This window comes from Serinus canaria, chromosome 25 (genome assembly GCF_022539315.1).
Source record: "Serinus canaria isolate serCan28SL12 chromosome 25, serCan2020, whole genome shotgun sequence".
NCBI classification, from domain to species: Eukaryota; Metazoa; Chordata; class Aves; order Passeriformes; family Fringillidae; genus Serinus; species Serinus canaria.
The window spans coordinates 11970728-11992008 of NC_066338.1; the positions used below are offsets into that span (position 1 = coordinate 11970728).

The following is a 21281-nucleotide window of genomic DNA, read 5'->3' on the forward strand; positions in this document are numbered from 1 at the left end:
CAGCACGTGCCAGGGTTCCTGGGCAGCTGGCACAGCCGTGGGCCCCACCCAGAGCCCACATTCTGTGGCCGAGGGCTCCATCAGCTGCCCGCTGCTGGGCTGCTCCTGGGGCTGTTCCAACCAAGCCCTGGCTCCACGCCTGTGACCACATGGGCTTTCTTTGGGGAAGGGTTGGTTTCCTTGTTTTTCTGCCTTTTCAGTGGTTGCCAAAACACTCCCAGTGCCCAGGAACAGGCCCAGCTCAAACTGGGGCTGCCAGGGGGCCACCAGGGATTGCTGCTGCCAAGGTTTGTGCCCTGGTGCTGCCACGCAGCCTCTTCTTCCAGCACCCCCAGAATCTTTTTGGGGCTCACAGAGTGTTTGGAAGAGCCTGAGCCCGCAGGGGAGGGGAGCAGGACATGCTGCAGGCAGCCAGTGACACACGTGCAGCTGAACACCCCTGGCACCATCACATTCCGCCTGTGCAGCCACGGGGAAAGCAGACATGTCAAACCAACACGTTAAACCACAAGCAGAAACCGAGAGCCGGGAGGGGTGAGAGGGACGGGGTCTGGCAGGAAATGTCACATCCAGAGGCGTGCAGGAACCAGGGACACGGTGACACCCCCAGCACCAAGCCCAGGATTGCCTGGAATGGGAAACAAGAGCCACCACCCAAGCCGAGGCCACCTAGATGGGTGACAGGGGAGTCACTGTCCCAGAGAAGCCCCCCGGCACACCACGGCGCAGTCCCGGGGACACATGGCTGCCCCCATCCTTTTATTTGAACTGTGATAAATACACCCCAGCTGAGGAGCTGCCACCCCGCCGAGGAGCTGCCACCCGGCCGAGCCGAGCCCGGCACCAACACCCCGCAAACAGAGATATTTATATCAACACCACAAAAAGAGCCATTGAATCGCAGGGGGAGCACGAGCCCCGTCCTCCACCCCCGGCACGGAGCAGGGTTGCAAAGCCAAGCGAGTGCGGGGACCGTGGGGTGTGCGGGACCCTCCCTCTCCGCCGCCGATCTCCGTTCATCCAGTTCTGTCATGTGCACGGATCCGGCTGCTCCAGAACCATCCGGCTCCCGCTGCCCACTGCGAGGGGCCGAGCAGCACCGGGGGATGTGCCCGGGGCCGGTGCTGCTCTCCCGGGAGTGGGGGGCTGCGGCCGCCCCCTCCCCTCGGCAGCCGCCCTCCTTCCAGCGCGCCCTTCAGAGGTTGTCGGAGCCGGCGGCGGGGTTCGTGTAGGTGAAGGTGCCGGACCTCGTGGTGCTGCCGCCGGCCACCTTCGGGGGAGGAAAAGTGAGGGGGTGTCAGGACTTGGCTGAGCCCCCACCCCAGGGCAGCAGAATGAGACCTGCACCTTCTCCATGCCCACTGTGGGCAAGCAAAATTCACATCCTCCCACCATGGTGGGCACAGGAAGACCTGCACCCTCTCCATGCCCACCGTGGGAGACTAAAAATCGCATCCTCCCACCGTGGTGGGCTACTGCCCCCCATCATGGGCATTGCGGGCACCCTCGGCCCCCACGGACACCCCGGGCCGCCCCTCCCCGTGTACAGGAGGAGCCGCGGTGGCCCCGGCCGTGTTCCCGCACGATAAGCCGGCCTGGCGAGTGCGAAGGTAAATATTTACCCAGGCCCCTGGTATTTGCTCAGGGTGAGCTGCTCTCAGGGAGCCGGAGCAGCTGGACACGGCCCCCGCCCACAGCCCCGCGTGGGGGGAGCACAGGGCGGCCCCCCGTGCCCAGCATCGCCTTGGAGAGCCCTTTGCGCCTCCGGGCAGCTCCCGGCGCCACAGCAGCAGCTCCGGCTCCAGTTTGGGAGCTGCCGGTGTGGGATGAAGGATGCTGGCTACGGGAATCACTACCTCAGTCCCCCCCCATCAGCTCCGCAGTGCCCCAGCGCTGCTCCCCACCCGCGGCAGAGGATGCGGGAGACCTGAGGGTGCGGCTGGGACACAGCAGGGCAGAAGGGGCAGAGTGGGCAAGCAGCGAGCCCCCTGACGCCGCTGCGGCGGGGCACGGGGAGAGGCTGCCCAAGGTCGCGGGGAGCTCCCCGGAGCCGGGCCGGGTCTGCCCGCGCCGGCCACTGCTCCAGCCAGGCGTGAATGTTACACTCACCTCCCGGCGAGGATGGCGTGAGACGAGCTCCCTGCACACCCGTCCCAGCCCTGCCATCTCTGTCCCTGCCCTGCCATCTCCCTGAGCCGTGAACCCAGGGATGCACCCCTGCTCTCTGCCCTCCTGGGAGCCCAGGTGTGGGGCTCTGGCTCTCACCTGGCTGTAGGGGTTGGGTTTGCTGTTGGGGGACACGTAGCGCCCATGGCTCTGGTACTGCAGGTACTCAGCCATGGGGTGGTAGGAGTCCTTCTGGCTGAGCAGGTCCAGCTTCCCTCGGCTTTTCCGGCGGCAGGTGCAGGTGGACTTGGGGAGAGAGAGAGGTGTCAGAGCTTGGCCAGGGTGGGGACAGGGACAGGGCACCAAGCAGCAGAGTGCAGGTGAGGACTGGGGTGGGGATGGGGCCTCACCATCAGGAGGAGACAGGTGAACATGGTGAACAGCAGCAGGACGCTGACCAGAACCAACAGAGCAATGGCCCAGTCCGGGATCATGGGTGCTGGAGTAGGGGATATCACTGCTGCAGAGCCTGAAAGGAGCAAAGCTGTGTCTGCACCACAGGCAGAACTGAGACAGAGCCCTGAGAGATCCCTGGGACAGGACACCAAGGTCTGAGCCCTCCTGCATGGGATCCTGCCTGACACAGGCACTGGGAACGTGCACTGGCCTAATCCACTGCAAGCCCCAAGCCCATCACAGCACCAAGCAAGCCCCTGCCTCAGCCAGGACAGGACCCTCCCATGTTTCTGGACCCTCCCAAGCTTCCCCCAGGCTCCATCCCCCTCCCTCCCCAGCCTCTCACTCTGGATGCTGTCCAGCTGCAGGCCCATGATGAAGCCATTCTGGTCCAGGCTCCTCCTCAGGCGCTGCTCAGCAGCGTCGGCAGCGATGGCATCGCTTCCGTTCCCAAACACCAGGGTGGACTGGACCTTCACTGAGCCTTGGCTGCACGGGAGGAAGCATCAGCACCCAGACTGCTCCCTGAGGGGCTACAGACCAGGGGGATACACTGCAATACACCAGCCCTGCTGGCACTGCTGCTGCTCACCTGTACTGCAGCTCGCTGCACCCGATGTAGGTCTGCGTGCCCATGCAGCCCGAGCAGCCAAAGACGTGCTGGAACTGGAAGGAAGCATTGAGGTCATGGCCACCTCCCCACAGACACAGACACCCCCCTTTCCTGTCTCCATGCAGAACTGGCAGAATGGATGCTCTAGGTGCTTCCATGGAAAGCCCCGAGGTGAGGGGGCTCCTTCCCAGCACAGCCTCTGCCCCAAGGTGAGGGGGGTCCTTCCCAGCACAGCCTCTGCCCCAAGGTGAGGGGGCTCCTTCCCAGCACAGCCTCTGCCCCAAGGTGAGGGGGCTCCTTCCCAGCACAGCCAGGGCCTCTGCTGGTGGGGCTGGGACTCACCATGGTCAGGACAGTGCGGCTCAGACTCCTGTACTCCTGCGATGCTGGGTCACGCAGGCTCTCATTGAAGCTCCTGTTGATGATGCGGAAGGACAGCGGGACACGGACGAGCAGCTGGGCAGCAGGCAGCTGGGCTGAGGTTTTGCTGGGGTTGGGACCACCCTGGGTGGGAGCTGTGCTGCCCTCAGACGTTATCTGGGTGGGAAAGACCTGAGCGCTGGTGCTCCCGTTGCCTTTGGTGCTGCCATGCATGGTGGTGGGAGCAGCAGAGCTGCTGTTGGTGCCAAAGTTAGGGGCCCAGCTGCTGCTGTTTGAGGTGGCATTGGCATGGGGGATGGCTGGGCCGCTGGGGACAGGCACCACAGTGCTGTTGGATGTGGCATTGCTTGTGGAGTGGTTGCCAAACTGGAAGTTCGTGGTATTTGTGGCAGGGAATGCAGTGGCATAGGGGAAGACAGAGGTTGGGGGCCGGCTGGGCCGTGTGCTTTTGGGGAATATATTTGGCAACCAGGTGGTGGCAGTGCTTTCCGTGGTCATCTCCACGGTGGTCGTTTCGGTGGTTTCCATCTCCATGGTTGTCTCGGTGGTCATGGTGGCACAGGTACCTGGAGGAAACCCCTGGAGTCAATGGCTGCAGCCCAGTTAGGGAAGGTTTCACCCAAAACCAGCTCATCAGCTGAACACTGTGGGAAGGACCACAACCCCCAACAGCCAAAAGCCAGTTGCTGCTGCCCACAAGGCTAAGGAGACCTTCAGCAACACCCCACGATCGGGCACTTGTGGCACCACTAAGGGTCCAGGTGGGCACTGGCACCTGCGCCATGCCCAGCCCCGCAGCCCCTGGGGTGTCCCTGACATGCTGGGGGCTCAAGCATGCCACCCAATAAAGCCCCCCTTGCTGTGGGTGACACGCTGGGGTGTCCCCATGCCCTCCAGCCCTGCCTGGCCTGGCTGGGGGCCAGTACAGGCAGCTCCCAGGCAGGTTCCCAGCGGCTGCTGCAGGAGCTGGCGGCACTGGAGGAGAGCCCGGGGTCCGGGCGCTCACCGGGACACACCTGCATTCCAGCCCGAGAGCCCCGGGCACAGCCTGCTGCGGCTGGTCCCGGCACAGCCCAGCCCTTGGCCGAGCCCTTCGGACAAGGCAGTGGGGCCGTGCCTTGAGCCCCCAGGTACCAACACTCCTGGGCACGAGCAGCCCCGGGAGCTGCACCCCAGAGCCAGAGCGGGGACAATGTCCCTGCTGCCAGGATGCCACTGGTTCCAGTATCCCCCGGTCCCCACTTTGAAAGGGATCCCGCTCTGCTCCCCCTGCCAGGGTCCCAGCCCCTCACCTGTGCCCAGCACCAACAGCAGCAGAAAGACAGGGAACGCCATGGGGATTGTCCGGGGGGTCCCGGCACCTCTTGGGGCTTGGCAGCGGCTGCTCTCCCGTTAGCTGGTGGCACACGCCTCAATCCAGGGATCCGGAACTGGCAGCTCGACAGCGGCCTGAGCTTTATAGAGCACCTGGAGCAGGTGGGGAGGCCCCGCCCAGCCACCGGCTCCAGGCAGGGGGGTCGTTCTGCCCCGCTTGGCACAGGGGTGCCACTGCACCGATGGGGTCCCCGCAGCATCAGCCCCCCAGGTTGGGTCTCTTGCACATCTCTGGCTCGGGGAGACACGGCTGGCAGCGTCCCCGAGCCACGGGCGGACCCAGCCGCGGGTGGGCACAGGACGGGACAGCAGCCGGGCATCCTGGGGCAGGGGCGGGAGCAGCATCTGCGGGGCTGCCTGGGCTGAGCCACGCGCGCCAGGACCTGGTGGGGGGCACGGGGGGGACAAGGAGTCCCCAGCCCCTCGTGCAGGGGGGGCCTCATCCTCTGGCTCAGCCCGGGGTTAATCATTACCGGCTGGTCATCGCCTCGCCCTACACTCAAATAAACACCAGTGACTCCCCCGAAACGCTTACGCAGGTACAGCCCAGGGCCCCACCACATCCCAGTACCTCCCAGTAAGGTCCCTCCAGGTACCAGGGCCCCCCTAGCAGGCACAAAGCCCCATCCCCAGTCAGGACACGGGTGATGCCAGGTGCCAGTGCCCCACCCCAGAGGTAACGGGCACCGCCCGTGCCTGGGCACAGGTGACATGTGCTCCTGGCACGGATGGGCATCAAAAGCTACTGGTCCCACTCTGCCCCTGCCCTGCAGAAATTCCTGATCCCTGGGGGATCCCCAATCTCTCAGCAGGGTGCTGATTCCTGCGAGGGTCCCAGTTCTTGGGGAGGTCGTGTTTGGGGTCCCCACACTTGGCTCCTGGCCAGCCTCGTGTGAGGCCAAAGTGCCACCCCATCCACGCCAAAGGATTCTGAGGTGGTGCTGAGAAGGGGAGCAGAGAGGGGGACCCTCCATGCTGCAGTGATTGAGGGCAAGGGATGGGTTTCAGTGCAGGTGGAGTGGAACCCAGCAGAGCTCTGCTACCCCCACAGTGGCCACAGCCTTGGCAAGCCGGGCCACGTGCAGGCAGCTGCAGGCAGGATGCAGGCAGCACCTCTGGGCAAACATTTCCTTCCCAAAAGGCCTCACCACGGGAGTGGCTCTCCCCATGCAGTGATGCTGACCCCTGTTGCCCTCTGCTCCAGCCCTAATCCCTCACCCCACTCAGCTCTGGGGACTTTCCCCTGAGCCTCCCCATCCCCCCGAGTGAGGGCTGCAGTTTTCCTCCTGCAGACACCCACAGAGGACACATTGTGTGTGGGGGAGATGAAGGGCAGAAGGGTCCCAGCAACTGTTCTCACCCACCAGCCCTGGGAGCAGGGGCCATTAGCCCACCCTGTCCATACCAGTGGGTCCATGTGTCCACCCTGTTCAAAGCCAGTGGGTTTGTGTGTCCACCCTGTCCATGACCAGTGGGTCCCATGCACCCACCACCACCATGTCCAGTGGGTCCTATGTCCCCATCCCTGCTGTGCCCAATGGGTCTCATGTATCCACCCTTTCTGCCCAGTCAGTCCCATGTGCCCACCCTGACCATGTCTGGTGGGTCCTGTGTGCCCACCCAGTCCACATCCAGGGGGTCCTGTGTGTCCACCCTGCCCATGTTTGGTCGGTCCTGTGTGCCCACCACCCCATGGGTTCCCTGTGTTCGCGCTGTCTGTGTCTTGTGGGTTTTTTCTGCCCAACCCCACCCTGCCCAATGGATTCTGTGTGCCCAACCTCACCATGTCCAGTGGGTCCCATGTGCTCACACCTACCCTGTCTGGTGGATCCCTGTGTCCACCCTGCCCATGCCCTATGGATCCCCTGTGTCCAGGCTGTCCGTGTCTGGTGGATCCCTGTGTCCACCCTGCCCATGCCCGGTGATTCCCCGTGTCCAGGCTGTCTATGCCCGGTAGATCCCCTGTGTTCACCCTGTCCGTGTCCGGGGGTCCCGACTCGCCCCGTCCCCGCCCCGCGCGTGCCCGGCCCGGGCCGGTGGCCCCGAACCTGCGACGCCCCCTGGCGGACACAGCCCCGCACGACGCCCCCGCCGCGCACCGGCACCGGGACCAGAAACGGCACCGGGACCGGCACAGGAGGTGGAAGGGGACCTCTCCTGGAGTGAGATAGGTAGCGAGGCAGGGACTGGGACTGGAGCGAGAGCGGAACCGCTGCTGGGAACAGACCTGGAGCGGCATGGGGAGTCGAGTGCAGTAATGCAGAGCTGGAGTGAGACCGATACTGGAGCGAAACGGGAGCGGGAGAGAGACTAGGACAGGGAGCAGGAGACAGAGCAGGAGCGGAGCGGGACCGCAGCGGGAATGGTACCGGACCGGGATCGGAGGGGAAGCAGAAGAAGGACCGGAATAGGAACGGGAACCGCGGTCGCCCCTCGCAGCTCGGGGGCGCGGGAGGAGGCGCTCAGTAGCCAGCGGCGATTTCACCTGTCCCGGCACTCCCGGGGAGAGCCAGCTGCGCTCCCGCCGCGGCCCTGGGCCTGGAACGGGCACAGGCCCTGGCCCCGGTCCCGGCCCCAACACCGGAGGGCAACCCCGCGTTGCCCTTTTAAGAGGGGCCCGGTGCCGCCGCGCCCATTGTCGCCGCCGCCGCCGCGGGGCGGGGGGGCCGGGCCGGTGCCGGGGCCGCGCGCTCCGGGGCGGGCGGGATGGGGGGGGTGGGGGCACATTCCGCCGCGTTGCCGGGACAGCCGTCGCCGTGGTGACCGGTCCCTGCCGCCGAGCCGCGGTGCGCGCCGCGCAGTTCCCACGGAGCGGCCCGGGCGGCGGCGGCGGCTCCGCTCCCTCCGGGGCGGCGGGAGGGCCGGGATGCGGTGCAGTGTTGTGCTCTCGCCCACCAATATTGCACTCGTCCCGGCCTCCCGCCGCCGCGGGCTGCGCCTGTGGGACCGGCCGGGCGCTGACCCAACCCCGAGACCACCGGGAGGACGGCGCGGGACGGAGCCGAGAGCACGGGGGGGACCCACGGCCCTCTCAGACCAGCGGGAACCCCCCAGGGACCGGGCGCGCAGGGTAGAAAACACTCAAAACTTTATGGCCAGGCGTGGGGCAAGGACCGGAGCGCCCGGGGCAGGCGTGGCGGGAGCCCCGGCACTGCGGGGCCCCGGTACTGGCAGTGCAAAGTCCGCGGGGGGCCGGGAACGGGGCCCGGCCGGGAGGAGCGGCGGGGCCCGGTGCGCCCCCGGGTGCCGCTGGTGGCGGGAAGCCGGAGCGCCACCGGTGCCGCTGGCGGGGGAGGCCCGTGCCGGGCGCGGTCACTCGCGTCCCTCCAGCAGGAACCGGCGGAAGGGCTCGAAGTCGGCAGGGATCGTGTCTGTGGGGAGCAGCGCGGGGGGCGTCAGGAGCCGGCCAGGGGACAGAGCCCCCATAAAGCCCCCGGCCCAGAACTGAGCCCGCCGCAGGGGCGATGGAGGGGATGCTCGGCCGGCCGCCGGGCCGGTACGGGGGTCTCGGGGGGGGCCTGCTCACCGTTGCAGCGGTACTGCAGGTTGGACCAGATGATGTTTTCCTGGGAAAAGCAGAAGACCCCCAGCCGGCCCCCGCGCATCGTGGTGTCGATGATCACACCGGAGTCGGCCACCAACTGCGGGCCCTCGTACAGACGGACCCTGCAGGGGAACGGGGCCCGGCCGGTCAGCGGGCCCCCTCACCGGAACCCCGCCGGGGCCAGCTCCCAGATTCCACCGGGACTCCGCCGGTACTCGACCGGGGAAAACATCGGGATCCTACTGAGGCGCCATCGGGGCCAGCACCTGGATCCCACTGGGACCCCTCCACGACCAGCACCGGGCCCCGGGCATCCCGACCCGGGGACGGTGGCACCGGGCTGGAGCCGGGGCATCCTGCGGGAGACTGGGCCCGAGGCACCGGACCGGCTGGATCCTCGGGCCGGGGCCCCCCGCCGTGGCCGGGCTGAAGCCCCCCGCGCCGCCCCCGGCCCGGCCCCGCCGCTTTTGTCGGGCGCTTTGCATGTGAAAGGCGCCGGCGGGGTCGCCATGGCGACGGGACAATGGCCCCGGGGGCCCGGGGGGCGGAGGGCCCGGCGGCGGAGCCCCCCCGCCGCGGCCGCCCCGGCGGGAGCCTTAAAGGAGAAACGCGGCTGCGTCCCCACCGGGCAGGAGCCCTCCCCACCGCCAAAATCCCCCCGCTGCGGTGGTCTCACGGGGCTGGATGCTCCCCCATGGCCGGTATCCCCACACTGCGGTGGTCCCACAGGGCTTGATCCCCCGCATGGCCGGCATCCCCTCACTAGGGTGGTCCCAGGAGGCACAACGCCTCCTCATGGATATCCTCCTACCCCTGAGGGGGATCCGCAGGGCAGGACCCTTACTCGTGGTTATCATCAGGGCTGCTTCACTCTAGGGTTGGTTTCTCCCCAATAAACGACATCCCCCCCACTCGTGTGGTCCCACTGGGGGTGCACCGTGGTGAGGCAGCCCCCACCCCAGCAGCCCCCACGCCCCCCCCTGCTTACCTGATGTAGCCCACCTGGGGCCTGTGTGCCAGCTGCCAGCGGTAGGACGTCTTGTCCCTCCAGCCCACGTTCCGGGGGTCCTTCCAGAGCAGGCGGACGTGGTCAGGTGTGTGGCCCGTGTGCCACAGAGCATTGCGCAGGTGCTCCCCGGGGCCCGTCGAGGACTTCACTGCCTGCAGGTGCATGGGGGCTTCAGGGGGGACCTCAACAGCGGGGCCTGACCCAGCCCATGGGTGGGGCCACCACCCACCTTGAGCTGCAGCCCCGGCTCGGCCACAGCCCGGAAGGGGGTAGCCTGCCAGTAAGTCTGCTCCGTCTGCTTCCACATCACCACGTAGAAGCTGGCACTGTCCTGGTAGCTGAAGATGAAGCCGGCGTAGTCATCGTCGGTGATGGTGTTGACATGGAAGGTGCCCTCAAAGTCCACCCCGTTGAAGGCTGTGTAACCTACAGGCAGGAAACGCTGCGGGGAGCCCTCTTTCCCCACGGGACTCCCAGCCCACCCACCCTTCATCCCCCATCTGTGGGGCAAAGAACCGGCCCTTACTCCCCTGCACAGTGGGAGTAAGGGGTGACTGCCCACAGAGCCTGTGGGTGGGTGAACAAACCTTACCCACAGCCAAACCCGGGTCACTGTTCATGGTCTGCACGATCTCCATGCCCTGTGGGGGGACAGCTGGGTGAGGGGCACCCCAGCACCCCTGGGGCCCTCCCAGCCCCCTGAGCTCCCACCCTGCAGCGCAGCCCCCAGAAACACGGGGCGCAGCATCCACACCTGGTTGAGCACAACCCAGTTGGGGTCGATCTGGGCGTCCCCCTCGGGGTCAAGGATGACGGTCTGGTAGGCGCGGAAGTCGGTCAGCGTCACCTCGGCGCTCTCGGGGCACACGTCCAGCTGGTCCACCACCGTGTCATTGTCAAAGTCCTCCTCGCAGACATCACCCACACCATTCCCTGGGGACATGTGCTCAGTCAGGGCTGGGCTGAGCCCAGGCAGGTCCTCCTCCCCCTGCCCACCCCATGCTCACCGTCTGAGTCCTTCTGGTTGGGGTTGGGAATGAGGCGGCAGTTGTCTGGGCCAGGTGCCACATAGTCCGGGATGCCATCATTGTCATCATCGTTGTCACAGTCATCCCCCAGCCCATCATTGTCTGAGTCCAGCTGGGAGCTGTTGGGGATCTCAGCACAGTTGTCCTTGGTGTCCTGATGCCCATCCCCGTCACTGGGAGCAAGAACGAGGTCACAGCAATGACAAAACTGAAGATCTCCCCGAAGACCCCATTGTCCCTCCTGACAGGTCCCTGAACCAGGAGCCCAGCTCTGCCCCGCAGGACACAACTGGGAGGTCACCCCACTGCAGTACTATCCACACCTGTCCTCGTTGGTGTCACAGATGTCTCCTACCAGGTCACTGTCCATATCTGTCTGGAGGAGAGCGGAGCCCTAGTTCAGTGCACATCCTGGGGCAAGGAGGAGGAGGAGGCCCTGCTCCCCACTGGGCCAGGCCCCAGTCATCCCAGGCCCAGCCTGGCCCCAGCCATACCTGAGTGGGGTTGCTCATTTCAGGGCAACTGTCACAGGCATCCCCAACACCGTCCTCGTCCCGATCGGTCTGCAGAGGGTTGGGCACCTTGGGGCAGTTATCCAGCATGTTGGGTATCCCTGCAAGGATAGTGCTGAGTGGAAAACCTTCCCCCACGCTGGTGGGACAGCCCCCCTGGCACAGCCAGGCCAACCCAAGAGCAGCTCACCGTCCCCATCGATGTCATTGTCACAAGCATCCCCCTCGCCATTGCTGTCCGTGTCCCGCTGGTCATTGTTGGGCACATTGGGGCAGTTGTCACAGGCATCCCCAAAGGAGTCAGTGTCTGAGTTCTGCTGGTCCTTGTTGGGGAAAAGCCGGCAGTTGTCCTGTGGAGAAGAGGATGGGGATGTTGGCACTGTGGTGGTGGGCAGACAAGAGGCCACAGTCCCACAGTGGTCCAGGCAGACATCTCCAGCACCCTGAGACCATTCCCAAACCACAAGCCTGCTGCTCCCTGCTCCCCAGGAGAAGCATCTTGAGGGACTCAGAACTGAGCCAAAACAAGAAGCCCTCCTCGAGCCACTGGCATGGCCACCCATCCAGCACAGCCACCTCCACATTCTTGACACCATCACCATCAGCATCGTCATCACATTGGTCCCCAATGCCGTCATTGTCAGCATCCTCCTGGCCAGAATTGGGTGTCAGGCGGCAATTGTCCTGCAGGCACAGCCAGCATTAGGGACAGGGAGGAGATGAGGTCTGGAGCACAGCCCTGCTGTGGATCCTGCACCCCCTGTGCCTCCCCTGCAGAGGCTCACCTGCTTGCAGTGCTTGTTGTTGTCGATGCAGGGCAGGGGCTCATCCGGGTACCCATCCAGGTCTGTGTCTGGCCCACACACGTTGCCATTGCCAGCCCAGCCCACGTTGCACTGAATAAAGAAGAGATCAGGGACTGGAAAGGGTCTTGGCAGCACCAATGCTGCCATGCTGTACCCCCCACACCCTCCTCCTCCCTGTTCCCTGCTCACAGCACAGGAGATCTCCCCATTCCTCTCAAACAGGCAGAAGCCGTTGACGTCGCAGGGGTTGGAGGTGGGAGTGCTGCAGGACCTCTGTGGGATGCAGCCAGACGTTTGGTTGCCCACAAAGCCCGACTTGCAGGGCCCACACTTGTAGGAGCCCTGGGGGAGAGAGGGCAGGGGTGGGATGAGGGGAGCTGAGCGGCCCCGGGGGCAAGGGAGGGAGCGGGACAGCGCTGCTCACCAGCGTGTTGGTGCAGATGGAGTTGGGGTCACAGCCCCCATTGTTCCCATCGTTGCATTCATCAATATCTGTGCAAACCTGTGAGCAGTGTGGGTGAAATGTTCACCTGGGGCCTTTCCCTGTGGATGGCTCAGCCCATTCCTGCCCACGGGAAGCTCTCCTCTTCCACAGGCACTGCATCATCCAAGCTGTCCTGCACTCCAGGGATCCCACAGGGACCAGGCCCAGTCCCACAGCACTGCACTCACCTGCTTGCTGGCCCTGGCATAGTCCACCCCCACGCCAGAGACGGTGTTGCCTCGATAGCCACGGGGGCAGGGCTCGCAGCGGAACCCCGGGGCTGTGTTGATGCACTTGGAGCCGGGGAAGCAGGGGTTGGCATGGGCACACTGCAACACCAGGAGAGACACAGCCTTCATCCTTGGGCACAGCATCCCAAGGGTGATGGGGTGGCTGCTGCCCCAGGCCATCCCGGGGCATTCCCAGAGGAAGCATCCTCTGCACGCACAGCCCTGGCAGTGCCACAGCTGCTGATGCCAACCAGCCCATGCCCACCTCCTCGATGTCAGCGCAGTGGGTGCCGTTGCCCTCCAGCCCCGGCGGGCAGGGCCCGCAGCGGTACCCAGGGTACTCGTACGTCTCCATGCAGTCCACGCCGCTGAAACAGGGGTTGGGGTTGCAGCGGGACCGCTGCTCGTGGAAGCCTGAGGAGAGGAGAGGCAGGTGAAGGGTGAGACAAGGTGGCTCTTTGCCCCCCAAGGTGGGAGCAGAGCCTCGCCAGCACTCACCGCAGACCTGGCACTCCATGATGGTGTTGCGGATCAGAGACATCTCCTTCACCTGCAAGGCAGCAAAGCGTGGAGCATCAGGAGGGTGCTGGCACTGTGCTCTGGGAAAACCCAGCCCAGGGAGTGTCAGCACCCCCTCAGTCCCACCTGGTCCCTAATGTCTTCCCGCAGCTCAGTCAGGAGCCGGTTGAAGAGGGTCAGCTGTGTGACCAGTGCCTTGGTCTGCTCACCTGCCAGCAGCAGAAAGGAAAGGTCAATCCCAACACAAAATCTCCCAGGGCTGTGGGCCAGGACTGCTCTGCCCATTGGCACTGAGCTAGGAGGATGAGGCACCTGACAGCCTGTGCTCACACAGGGCCCCTTTTCCTGTACCACACTCTACACCCTCCAATCACACATGGGGCGCTGGGACAGGCTGTGCAGGGATTTCTGCCCCCGTGGAGCCCCAAACACCTCACACCAGGCAATGAGGGAAGCAGAGCAGGGACTTACCCAGGATGGAGGCCAGCACGCTTGTCACTGTAAGGAAAGAGACAAGACATTACCAAATGCTGCTGTCACACCCCAGAGTGTCACCTCACATGGTCACTCCTGGTCAGCTCATGTGCAGCACTGCAGCTCCCACCTGTGTGGGGACACTGGGCCAGGAGGGACAGGAACACCCCTCTGTGCTGTCACCCCCAATCTCCTTGTGCCACGCCCCACACACGTGACCCCAAAAGCCCCCCAAACCTTACCTGCACTGTGAATGGACTCATCTCCTTGGAAAGGGCACTCACTCAGGGCCCCTACACGGCTCATGGACCCTCCCAGGATCAGCTTCATCGACTCTACAAACCCCTGATGTGGTGGGGAGATGCAGTCAGCCTGAAGGGCTCTGCCCATCCCCAAGCATGCACTGGCTGGGCTCTCAATCCCCCTGGCACTCACCTGCATCCTCTGGTAAGCCTTCAGCCCTGTGCGCACCTCGATGGACTCCACCTCGGCCAGGGGGATCTCCGAGAGCTCCGGCAGCCCCACGCTGGAGTCCATCTGCTTGCAGTCCACGTAAAGCTCCACGCTCAGCGTGTCCCTGCGCAGCCCGCTCAGGCGCACGATGACAGAGTGGCTCTGCCCGTCCGCCACGTGCGCGTGCTGCAGGTTGACCGAGTGCACCTTGTTGTCCTCCCGCAGGTACCTCACCAGGACTGCAGGGGAGCGGGAAGGGGCCGTCAGCTCCCCCCCAGCACCAGCAGCACCCTGGGAGTGGCATATACCCATTGCTCTTCCTTGCAGGAGCTCAGCCCCGTCGGTCTCAGAGCAGGGCCAGTCCATCCTCACCCACCTTTGTTAATCTTCCCCACGATGGAGACCTCCAGCCATCGGGTGTTGTCCTTCTTGGAGTAGAGGCCGAAGAGGGTCCCCCCCTGCTTGGGGGGCAGGCGGAAGGTGGACAGGAGGTACACGTCATTGACAGTCAGGAGCTCCATGCGGATCTTGTGGGCCACGCTGGCCATTTGCCGAGCCTCGCTCACCAGCAGCAGGTCGATGACTGCGGGACACGAGCACCGGGGTCGCCACTGCACCGGCAGCCGCAGCTGCGGCCGGTGACTGCGGGGATGCCCGGTGCCGTCATAGCGGGGGTGGGTGGGGGTGTCGCTGGACCGCCGGGCTCTGGGGTGACCAGGGAAGTCCGGGGGGCTCCGGGGCCGCCCCCGCGCGGTGGCGCTCCAGGACCGGCCGCGCCTCCGAGCGGGACCCGCGGAGCCCCCGCACCGGCGGGACCGGCAGAGTCCCGGCCCGGAGCCCGCCCCGTTCTTGGGGCTTCCCCGCACCCCGCTCCGCGGAGCTCCCCGCGGGCCAGCCCCAATAAGGGGCGGCCGGACCGGGAGACACCGGAGGAACGGTCGGGCCCCCGGTACCGGTTCGGGGCGCTTACGGGGGAGCGCGGACAACTCGGTCCCGCTGCCGCACGGGTGCCCTCCTGCTCCGTGCAGACGCACCGGGGACTCCGAGAGGGGCTACGGCGCCGGGGTCAGCCCCCGCCGCGGCACTCCCCCGCGGCCCCGAGCCAGCATCGGAGCCGGCGGCCACCCAGCGCCTCGGGGTGAACGCTCCAGCGTCCCCGGTGCCCGCAGCCCTGCTCCCCCGGGGCGAGCAGAGCCGCTGTCAGCGGCCGTGGGACGGGGTCTGCCGCCGCCGACCCCCGAGTGTCGCCCGTCCAGCCGCCCCTTCGGGGCCGCCCCACCGCCGCCCGGAGCCCCTCCGGTACCTTGCAGCTCCTGACGTGCCGCGGCGGCGGCGCCCAGCAGGAGCAGCGCCAGGAGCGCGGGGCTCCCCGGTGCCCCCATGGTGCCGCCGGTGCCGCCGGTGCGGAGCGGAGCGCGGCGGGGCGGGGTGGCGCACGGGGGAGGGGCCGGCGGGGCCGGCGAGGAGGAAACAAAGAGCCGTCAATCACCGGGCGCATCCCGGGGACACCGGCGGACCACCGGCCGCGGCTTCGGCCCCGGAGGGGGGGCACCGTGCCGGCGCAGCGCACTGGGCCCGGGGCTTCGGGACTCCCCCGGCACTGTCGGCCCCGGGGCAGCCCCCGTTCTCAGCGCCGGTTCACCGGGAGGTCAGGCGGGGGGGCTGGGGCCGCCCCAGCAGCGCCGGAGCATCCCGGCCCGGGAGAGCGGGACCGGCGACGGGGCCGCTTGTACGGGGGTGCCCCACGCTGCGAAGGGCCCCGTTCCGGCTGAGCCCCGGGGCTGCTCCGTACCGCCGGGGGATGCTCGGGCCGCTGAGCCGCTCCCGCGGAGCTCCGGCCAAGGCGGGCGGGAGGCCCGCGGCGTCCCGGGCGTGTTTACAGCTGTTTCCCCCGGTACCATAACAACCGGTCGAGCCCGGCCCCGGGGCTGCCCCAGCCCCGCGCCCCCGGTCCGGCTCGGCGCCAGCGATCCCGCGTAACGAGGGGGAGCGGGCGATGGAGGGGGGGTGGTCCCGAGCCGCACACGGGGCGTTTTCCCTCCGTCGCTGCCAGCGGGCTCCCGGCCCGGCTGCTGTCCGCTGAGAGCTGAGGGGGGGTGCGGGGCCGAGCACGGTGAGCAGTGCGGAGCTGGGCTGAGCAGTGCGGGCCCACGCGGGGAGATGCGGGCACAGCAGGACTGTGCGGTGCGGGACCGAGAAGCGTGAGAGTATGGAGCTGAGCTGAGCCGTGTGAGACAATGTGGGGCCATGCGGGGAGATGCGGGGCTGAGCAGGACGGAGCAGTGTGGAGCTGAGCGCTGCGGGGAAACGCAGAAAGATGCGGGATACATCGGGGCTGTGAGCACGGTGCGGGGCTCAGCCCGACTGTGCGGGGCCGAGCAGCGTGAGCGGTGTGGAGCTGAGCTGAGCGGTGTGGAGACAGGCTGGGCACAGCAGAGCTGTGTGACACGGTGCGGGGCACAGCGGGGCTGTGCTGTGCTGTGCGGTGACGAACAGGGTGAGCAGTGTGGAGCCGAACGGTGCGGGGCAACGCAGAGAGATACGGGACACAGCGGAGCTGTGACACGGTGCGGGACACGGCCGGGGCTGTGCGGTGCAGGGCACGTCCAGGGCTGTGACACGGTGCGGTGCACGTCCAGGGCTGTGACACGGTGCAGGGCACGGCCAGGGCTGTGCGGTGGGGGCACGGCAGGGCTGTGCGGTGGGGGCACGGCAGGGCTGTGACACGGTGCAGGGCATGTCCAGGGCTGTGCAGTGCGGGGCACGTCCAGGGCTGTGACACGGTGCGGTGCACAGTGGGGCTGTGAGCACGGTGCAGGGTACGGTCAGGGCTGTGAGCACGGTGCGGGGCACGGCAGGGCTGTGCGGTGCAGGGCACTGCCAGGGCTGTGACACGGTGCGGGGCACGGCCAGGGCTGTGACACGGTGCGGGGCCGAGCAGTGTGGAGCTGAGCTGAGCTGAGCCGTGCGGGGCGGGACGCGGGTTCTGCGCAAGGACCCTGCAGACCCCACCACCAGCATTCCGTACCCCAGACCCCGCTCGGCTCCGTTCCATCGCGGGGACCCGCGGTCGGTGCCGCCCCGCGGCGGGGGCGGGCCGGGCCGCCCGTCCGGTTCCGGGTCGGCGGAAGATGGCGGCGCCCATGGAGCTGTTCTGCTGGGCCGGGGGCTGGGGGCTGCCCTCGGTGGATCCCGACTGCCTGGCTGTGCTGGTGAGCGCCGGGGCCGGCACGGGGGCGGGCCGGGGTCCCGTGGGCAGAGCCCCGCTCTATCCCTCCGTCCCTCCCTCCCGCAGACCTACGCGCGGTTCACGGGGGCGCCGCTGAAGGTGCACCGGGTCACCAGCCCCTGGAGGAGCCCCTCCGGTAAGGGCCCCGCCGAGGATACCGGCACCACCACCGGGACACCCCACCCCATGGCAGCCCCGTGATCCCGTTCCCCCACTCCTCACCCCTGCACCCTGCACGCATTATGCCCCCCACACCATTACATTCTCCCAGCCCGTCTTATCCCTCCTGTGTCCCCACACCGCTGACCCCCTGCCCTATTGCACCCTCTTATCCCACTGCACCTCTCTTGCCCTACGGCCTCTCCTCCCCACCTGGCACCATCCTACCCTATTGCCCCCCCTGTGCCTCATCACACCCCTGTCCCGTTACCACCATTACCATCTCATTACACCCCTTGCTCCATCACACCCTCCCACCCCATAGCATCCCTCATGTCCTGTGCCCCTGACTGCACCCTCCTACGCCCTTATCTCATTGTACCCCCTTGTCGTGTGTCCCCCCACCCCTGCATTCCTCTGTATCCCCTCACACCCCATCTTCTCATCAGCATCCCTGTCCCATCACACCCCCTTTTGTCCTATTGCACCCTCATCCCGTGTCCCATTACACCCCCCCATCCCATTGTGACTCATGTCCTATTGAACACCCTCACTGCACCCCCCACCTCATTGCACCCCCCTTTTTTTTGTTCCCCCATGCCTCACTGCACTCTCACGCCCCATTGCTCCCCTTGTCCCATCATTCCCCATTGCACCCCTTGTCCATTCCCACAACAACCCCCTTGTTCTGGAACATTCCTCATTTCCCATCGCATAGCTTCTACCCCCTCCTCTGCACTGCTCTGTCCCCACCTCACCTTACACCCCTGCACTGCCTTGTGCCCCTCATCCAGGCATGGGGGTCCATCCCCCACTGCAGCCCCCACTCTCTCCCCCTGCCCACAGGGCACCTGCCCGCGCTGAGGACACGGGACGAGGGCACCATCTCCAAACCTCAGCAGATCATAACCCACCTCAGGAAACAGGTACAGAGGGGCTTGGGGCACCCCTGTCCTGGGCTGCTGGGTGCTGGAGCCCCTCAGGGAGGAGGGGACTCTGTTGTGTCCCCCATGGGTGGGATTTGGGGTATCCCCTGGGATCAGGCTGGTGTTTTCTCTGCAGAAATACAACGCTGACTACGACCTGTCAGCCACACAGAGCGCGGACACGCTGGCCTTCGTGTCCCTGCTGGAGGAGAAGCTCCTGCCAGTACTGGTGAGGCTGCAGGGAAGGGGGGCTTGCTGGGGATGGGGTGTGCTCTCTGGAGCTGTGCAAGCAGGCTTGGGTGTGCCCAGCTGCCAGCAGCAGCATCCTGGCATCCTGGCATGGCAGGGATAGGGGTTTGGGGGTGGCAGCTGTGGGTTGTGCAGCCCAGGCTGGGATCTGCCCTTGACCCCAATGCTCCTGCAGCCCCTCATGGTCTCCAGGGTGGCTGTGCCAGGCATGGGGCTCTGGTGTGCCAGCAGCTCTGCCGTGGCCAGGCTCTCCACCTTGCGTGGATTGTTCTCCACCACAGATCCACACCTTCTGGGTGGATGCCAAGAACTATGTGGAGCACACACGGAAGTGGTACGCAGAAACCATCCCCTTCCCCCTCAACTTCTTCCTGCCCAACGCCATGCACAAGCGGCACCTGAAGCGGCTGCAGCTCATCTGGGGGGATGACTACATGGAGGATGAGGAGAAGCTGGAGAAGGAGGTGAGGGATGAGGTCTGGGCACAGCGGGTTCTCAAAGGGAAATCCCTGTGAGGCTGTCCTGGAGTGACTTTATGATGCTCGTATTCCCATTTGTATGTTCAGCCCAGAAATAAGCTTTGCACCTTTAATATTGGCTCTGAAAAAATCCAAATTGGGGTGTGGGTTCCCTCCTCCTGCTCCCCTGAGCACTGTGGTGGTACCTGGGCAGGTGACAACCTTCTGTCCTCCTCCTGCAGCTCTACCGGGAAGCTCGGGAATGCCTGACACTCCTCTCCCAGCGCCTTGGCTCCCAGAAGTTTTTCTTTGGAGACTCGTAGGTGGTCAAAGGGGGGAAGGGGAAAGGGGCCTGAGAGCCCCCCACACCCCAGCACAGCTGAGGCCCCGTGGTCTGCAGGGGAGCTGCAGCCACTGTGGGGGCGGAACAGGCTCGCAAGGGACAGGGCGTTGTCCTAAGGAGGGGGAGCCACATGCTGTCCCCTGGGGGTGCTGGGCTGGCGGTGCCTGGTGGGTCTGGGTGGCTTTGGGTGGGGACAGTGGCCCAGACATGGCTCTCTATGCCCTAGGCCGGCCTCCCTTGACGCCTTGGTCTTCAGCCGCCTGGCGCCGCTCCTGAAGGCGAAGCTGCCCAACGGGAAACTGCAGCAGCACCTGAAGTCCCTGCAGAACCTGTGCAACTACTGCACCTCTATCCTCAGCCTTTACTTCCCCTGGGACGGAGGTGAGAGCAATCCCCCCCCTTCACCCTGAAGCCTTGGGCTGACCTGTCCCCCCCATGTGCATCTCCAGCTGGAGCTCACTCTCAGGGTGACCCTTCCCACCCACATCCCTGCTCTGCCCCTCCAGGTGACCCCCTGAGCGGTGCCCCTCGGGCTGCAGGCACAGATGGCAGTGAGGCAGAGGAGGACCCCCACAAACGGCGCAAGCAGCTGCTGTCAGTGCTGGTGGGGCTGGTGGCCATGCTGGGCTACGCCTTCCTCAGCGGCATCGTCTCCATCCAGCGCGGCAGCGTGGGGCCGGCCGGCCGGCAGCCCGTCGCACCAGCCCTGGAGGAGGAGGAAGAGGAGGAGGAGGAGTGAGGAAGAGCTGTGTGACTGTTCCTTCCCAGCCCCTGGAACTGACTGTTTTTACTCTGGAAACCTGGCAGCATCGCTGCTCTGCTCTGTGTCCCACCAGGAACCACAGCCCTCTCCGTGGGAGCGTCCCTGCCACACCAATAAACCTCCCTCTCTCCACCTGCACCCTCTCGTACTCCCAGCATCCCCAAGGCCCTTCCCAGTTTCCCCAGTTGCCCAGGCTGGAGTTTTGCAGCAGGCAGCAATCTGTCCTGCCAGTGGCTCTGCCCCTCACTCCGGCCTTGGGTCTTGCTGAGGTCCCAGAGGGGGGACCTAAAAGCATCTGTGGCATCTGAGCAGTGTCCCCTGTCCCGTCTCCAGCAGCTATGGAGCTGAGCCCCACATCTCCCCTGCATCATTCCCCTGTGGCAGCCCTCAGGACAGTGCAGACAGCAGCTCTGCGTGGCTGGTACCTCCCCTCCACACTGCTTCCAGCCCGGCAGCACAGCCGAGACAACAAAACCAGAGCCAAGGGCAGCCGAGGCTGCTCGTCAGGACACGTCCCCAGCCCAGGAGCACTCCCTGCTGCCAGCGGGACACCCGGAGCCCCGCTCCAGCAGCCGGGATCCCTCCAGCGCTGACATCTGTTTGCATTCCAGCACGCCTGCCAGCGCCGGGGAGCTCCTGCAGCTGGCACAGCTGGGAGCGCATCGCGCGGGCTGGGAGCGGGGTCGGGGGCGGCCACCTGGGCTCCATCTGCCCCCGCGGTCCCCTGGGCCACCCGGCGTGGGGCTGGTGCCGCCGTTGGCCGCGCTGCCGTTCCCGCTGGCCGCTGCCGGTTTGCGAGCGCACGGATGGAAAGGCGGCGCGGGGCCAGGCCGGCACACAGCCCTCACTTGTTTGGCCGCCGGCTGCCACCGCCAGCGGCATCCCAGCCCAGCTGCTGCGGCGGCTGAATGTCCCCAGGCTGCGCTCCTGTGCCCCCCCGACCCGGGCGCAGTAGCCAGGGGCCCCCACACTGGGCTGGAGCCGAGCCATGGTGCTGGGCCAGCTGCGGAGCCTCCCCCATACTGGCCCAGTTCGAGGGGCCCCACTGGGAGGGGATGACTCAGTGCAAACCCCCCCCGCCCCCCAGCACGCTCCCCTCTAACGTCACTCAGGAACTATGTGCCCCGTGCTCCCGGTTCCCATTAGCTGCAGGGGCTGATGGCTG

The 21281-nt window shown here is 66.2% G+C and overlaps 3 protein-coding genes across 4 annotated transcripts; 1 reads left to right on the top strand and 2 right to left on the bottom strand.

Moving 5' to 3' along the window:
- Positions 1 to 798: 798 nt before the first annotated feature.
- MUC1 (mucin 1, cell surface associated) lies at positions 799 to 5166 on the bottom strand. The gene is made up of 7 exons (XM_009099240.4): positions 4849 to 5166; positions 3518 to 4122; positions 3155 to 3228; positions 2909 to 3051; positions 2517 to 2635; positions 2266 to 2412; positions 799 to 1270 (listed from the first exon to the last, which is right to left on the bottom strand). The coding sequence occupies exons 1-7, from the start codon at positions 4889 to 4891 to the stop codon at positions 1196 to 1198; spliced, it is 1206 nt and encodes a 401-aa protein (XP_009097488.2). The 5' UTR covers positions 4892 to 5166; the 3' UTR covers positions 799 to 1195.
- A 2835-nt stretch (positions 5167 to 8001) lies between these two features.
- THBS3 (thrombospondin 3) lies at positions 8002 to 15402 on the bottom strand. 2 transcript variants are annotated; one of them, XM_050984302.1, is made up of 23 exons: positions 15293 to 15402; positions 14366 to 14572; positions 13972 to 14228; positions 13779 to 13881; positions 13534 to 13560; positions 13189 to 13271; positions 13042 to 13093; positions 12809 to 12957; positions 12502 to 12642; positions 12254 to 12331; positions 12019 to 12171; positions 11809 to 11919; positions 11600 to 11707; positions 11214 to 11373; positions 11006 to 11124; positions 10835 to 10887; positions 10491 to 10684; positions 10238 to 10416; positions 10076 to 10124; positions 9713 to 9909; positions 9463 to 9635; positions 8457 to 8596; positions 8002 to 8301 (listed from the first exon to the last, which is right to left on the bottom strand). In XM_050984302.1, the coding sequence occupies exons 1-23, from the start codon at positions 15369 to 15371 to the stop codon at positions 8243 to 8245; spliced, it is 2871 nt and encodes a 956-aa protein (XP_050840259.1). In that variant the 5' UTR covers positions 15372 to 15402; the 3' UTR covers positions 8002 to 8242. The 2 variants fall into 2 exon arrangements, with proteins under 2 accessions (XP_050840259.1, XP_050840258.1); XM_050984301.1 differs by having other exon boundaries at positions 12809 to 13093.
- Positions 15403 to 17040: 1638 nt separating this feature from the next.
- Positions 17041 to 20254, top strand: MTX1 (metaxin 1). The gene is made up of 8 exons (XM_050984307.1): positions 17041 to 17201; positions 17285 to 17354; positions 18224 to 18303; positions 18440 to 18532; positions 18834 to 19016; positions 19253 to 19329; positions 19580 to 19734; positions 19860 to 20254. Exons 1-8 carry the CDS (start codon positions 17121 to 17123, stop codon positions 20090 to 20092), a joined length of 972 nt encoding a protein of 323 aa, XP_050840264.1. The 5' UTR covers positions 17041 to 17120; the 3' UTR covers positions 20093 to 20254.
- Positions 20255 to 21281: the final 1027 nt, after the last annotated feature.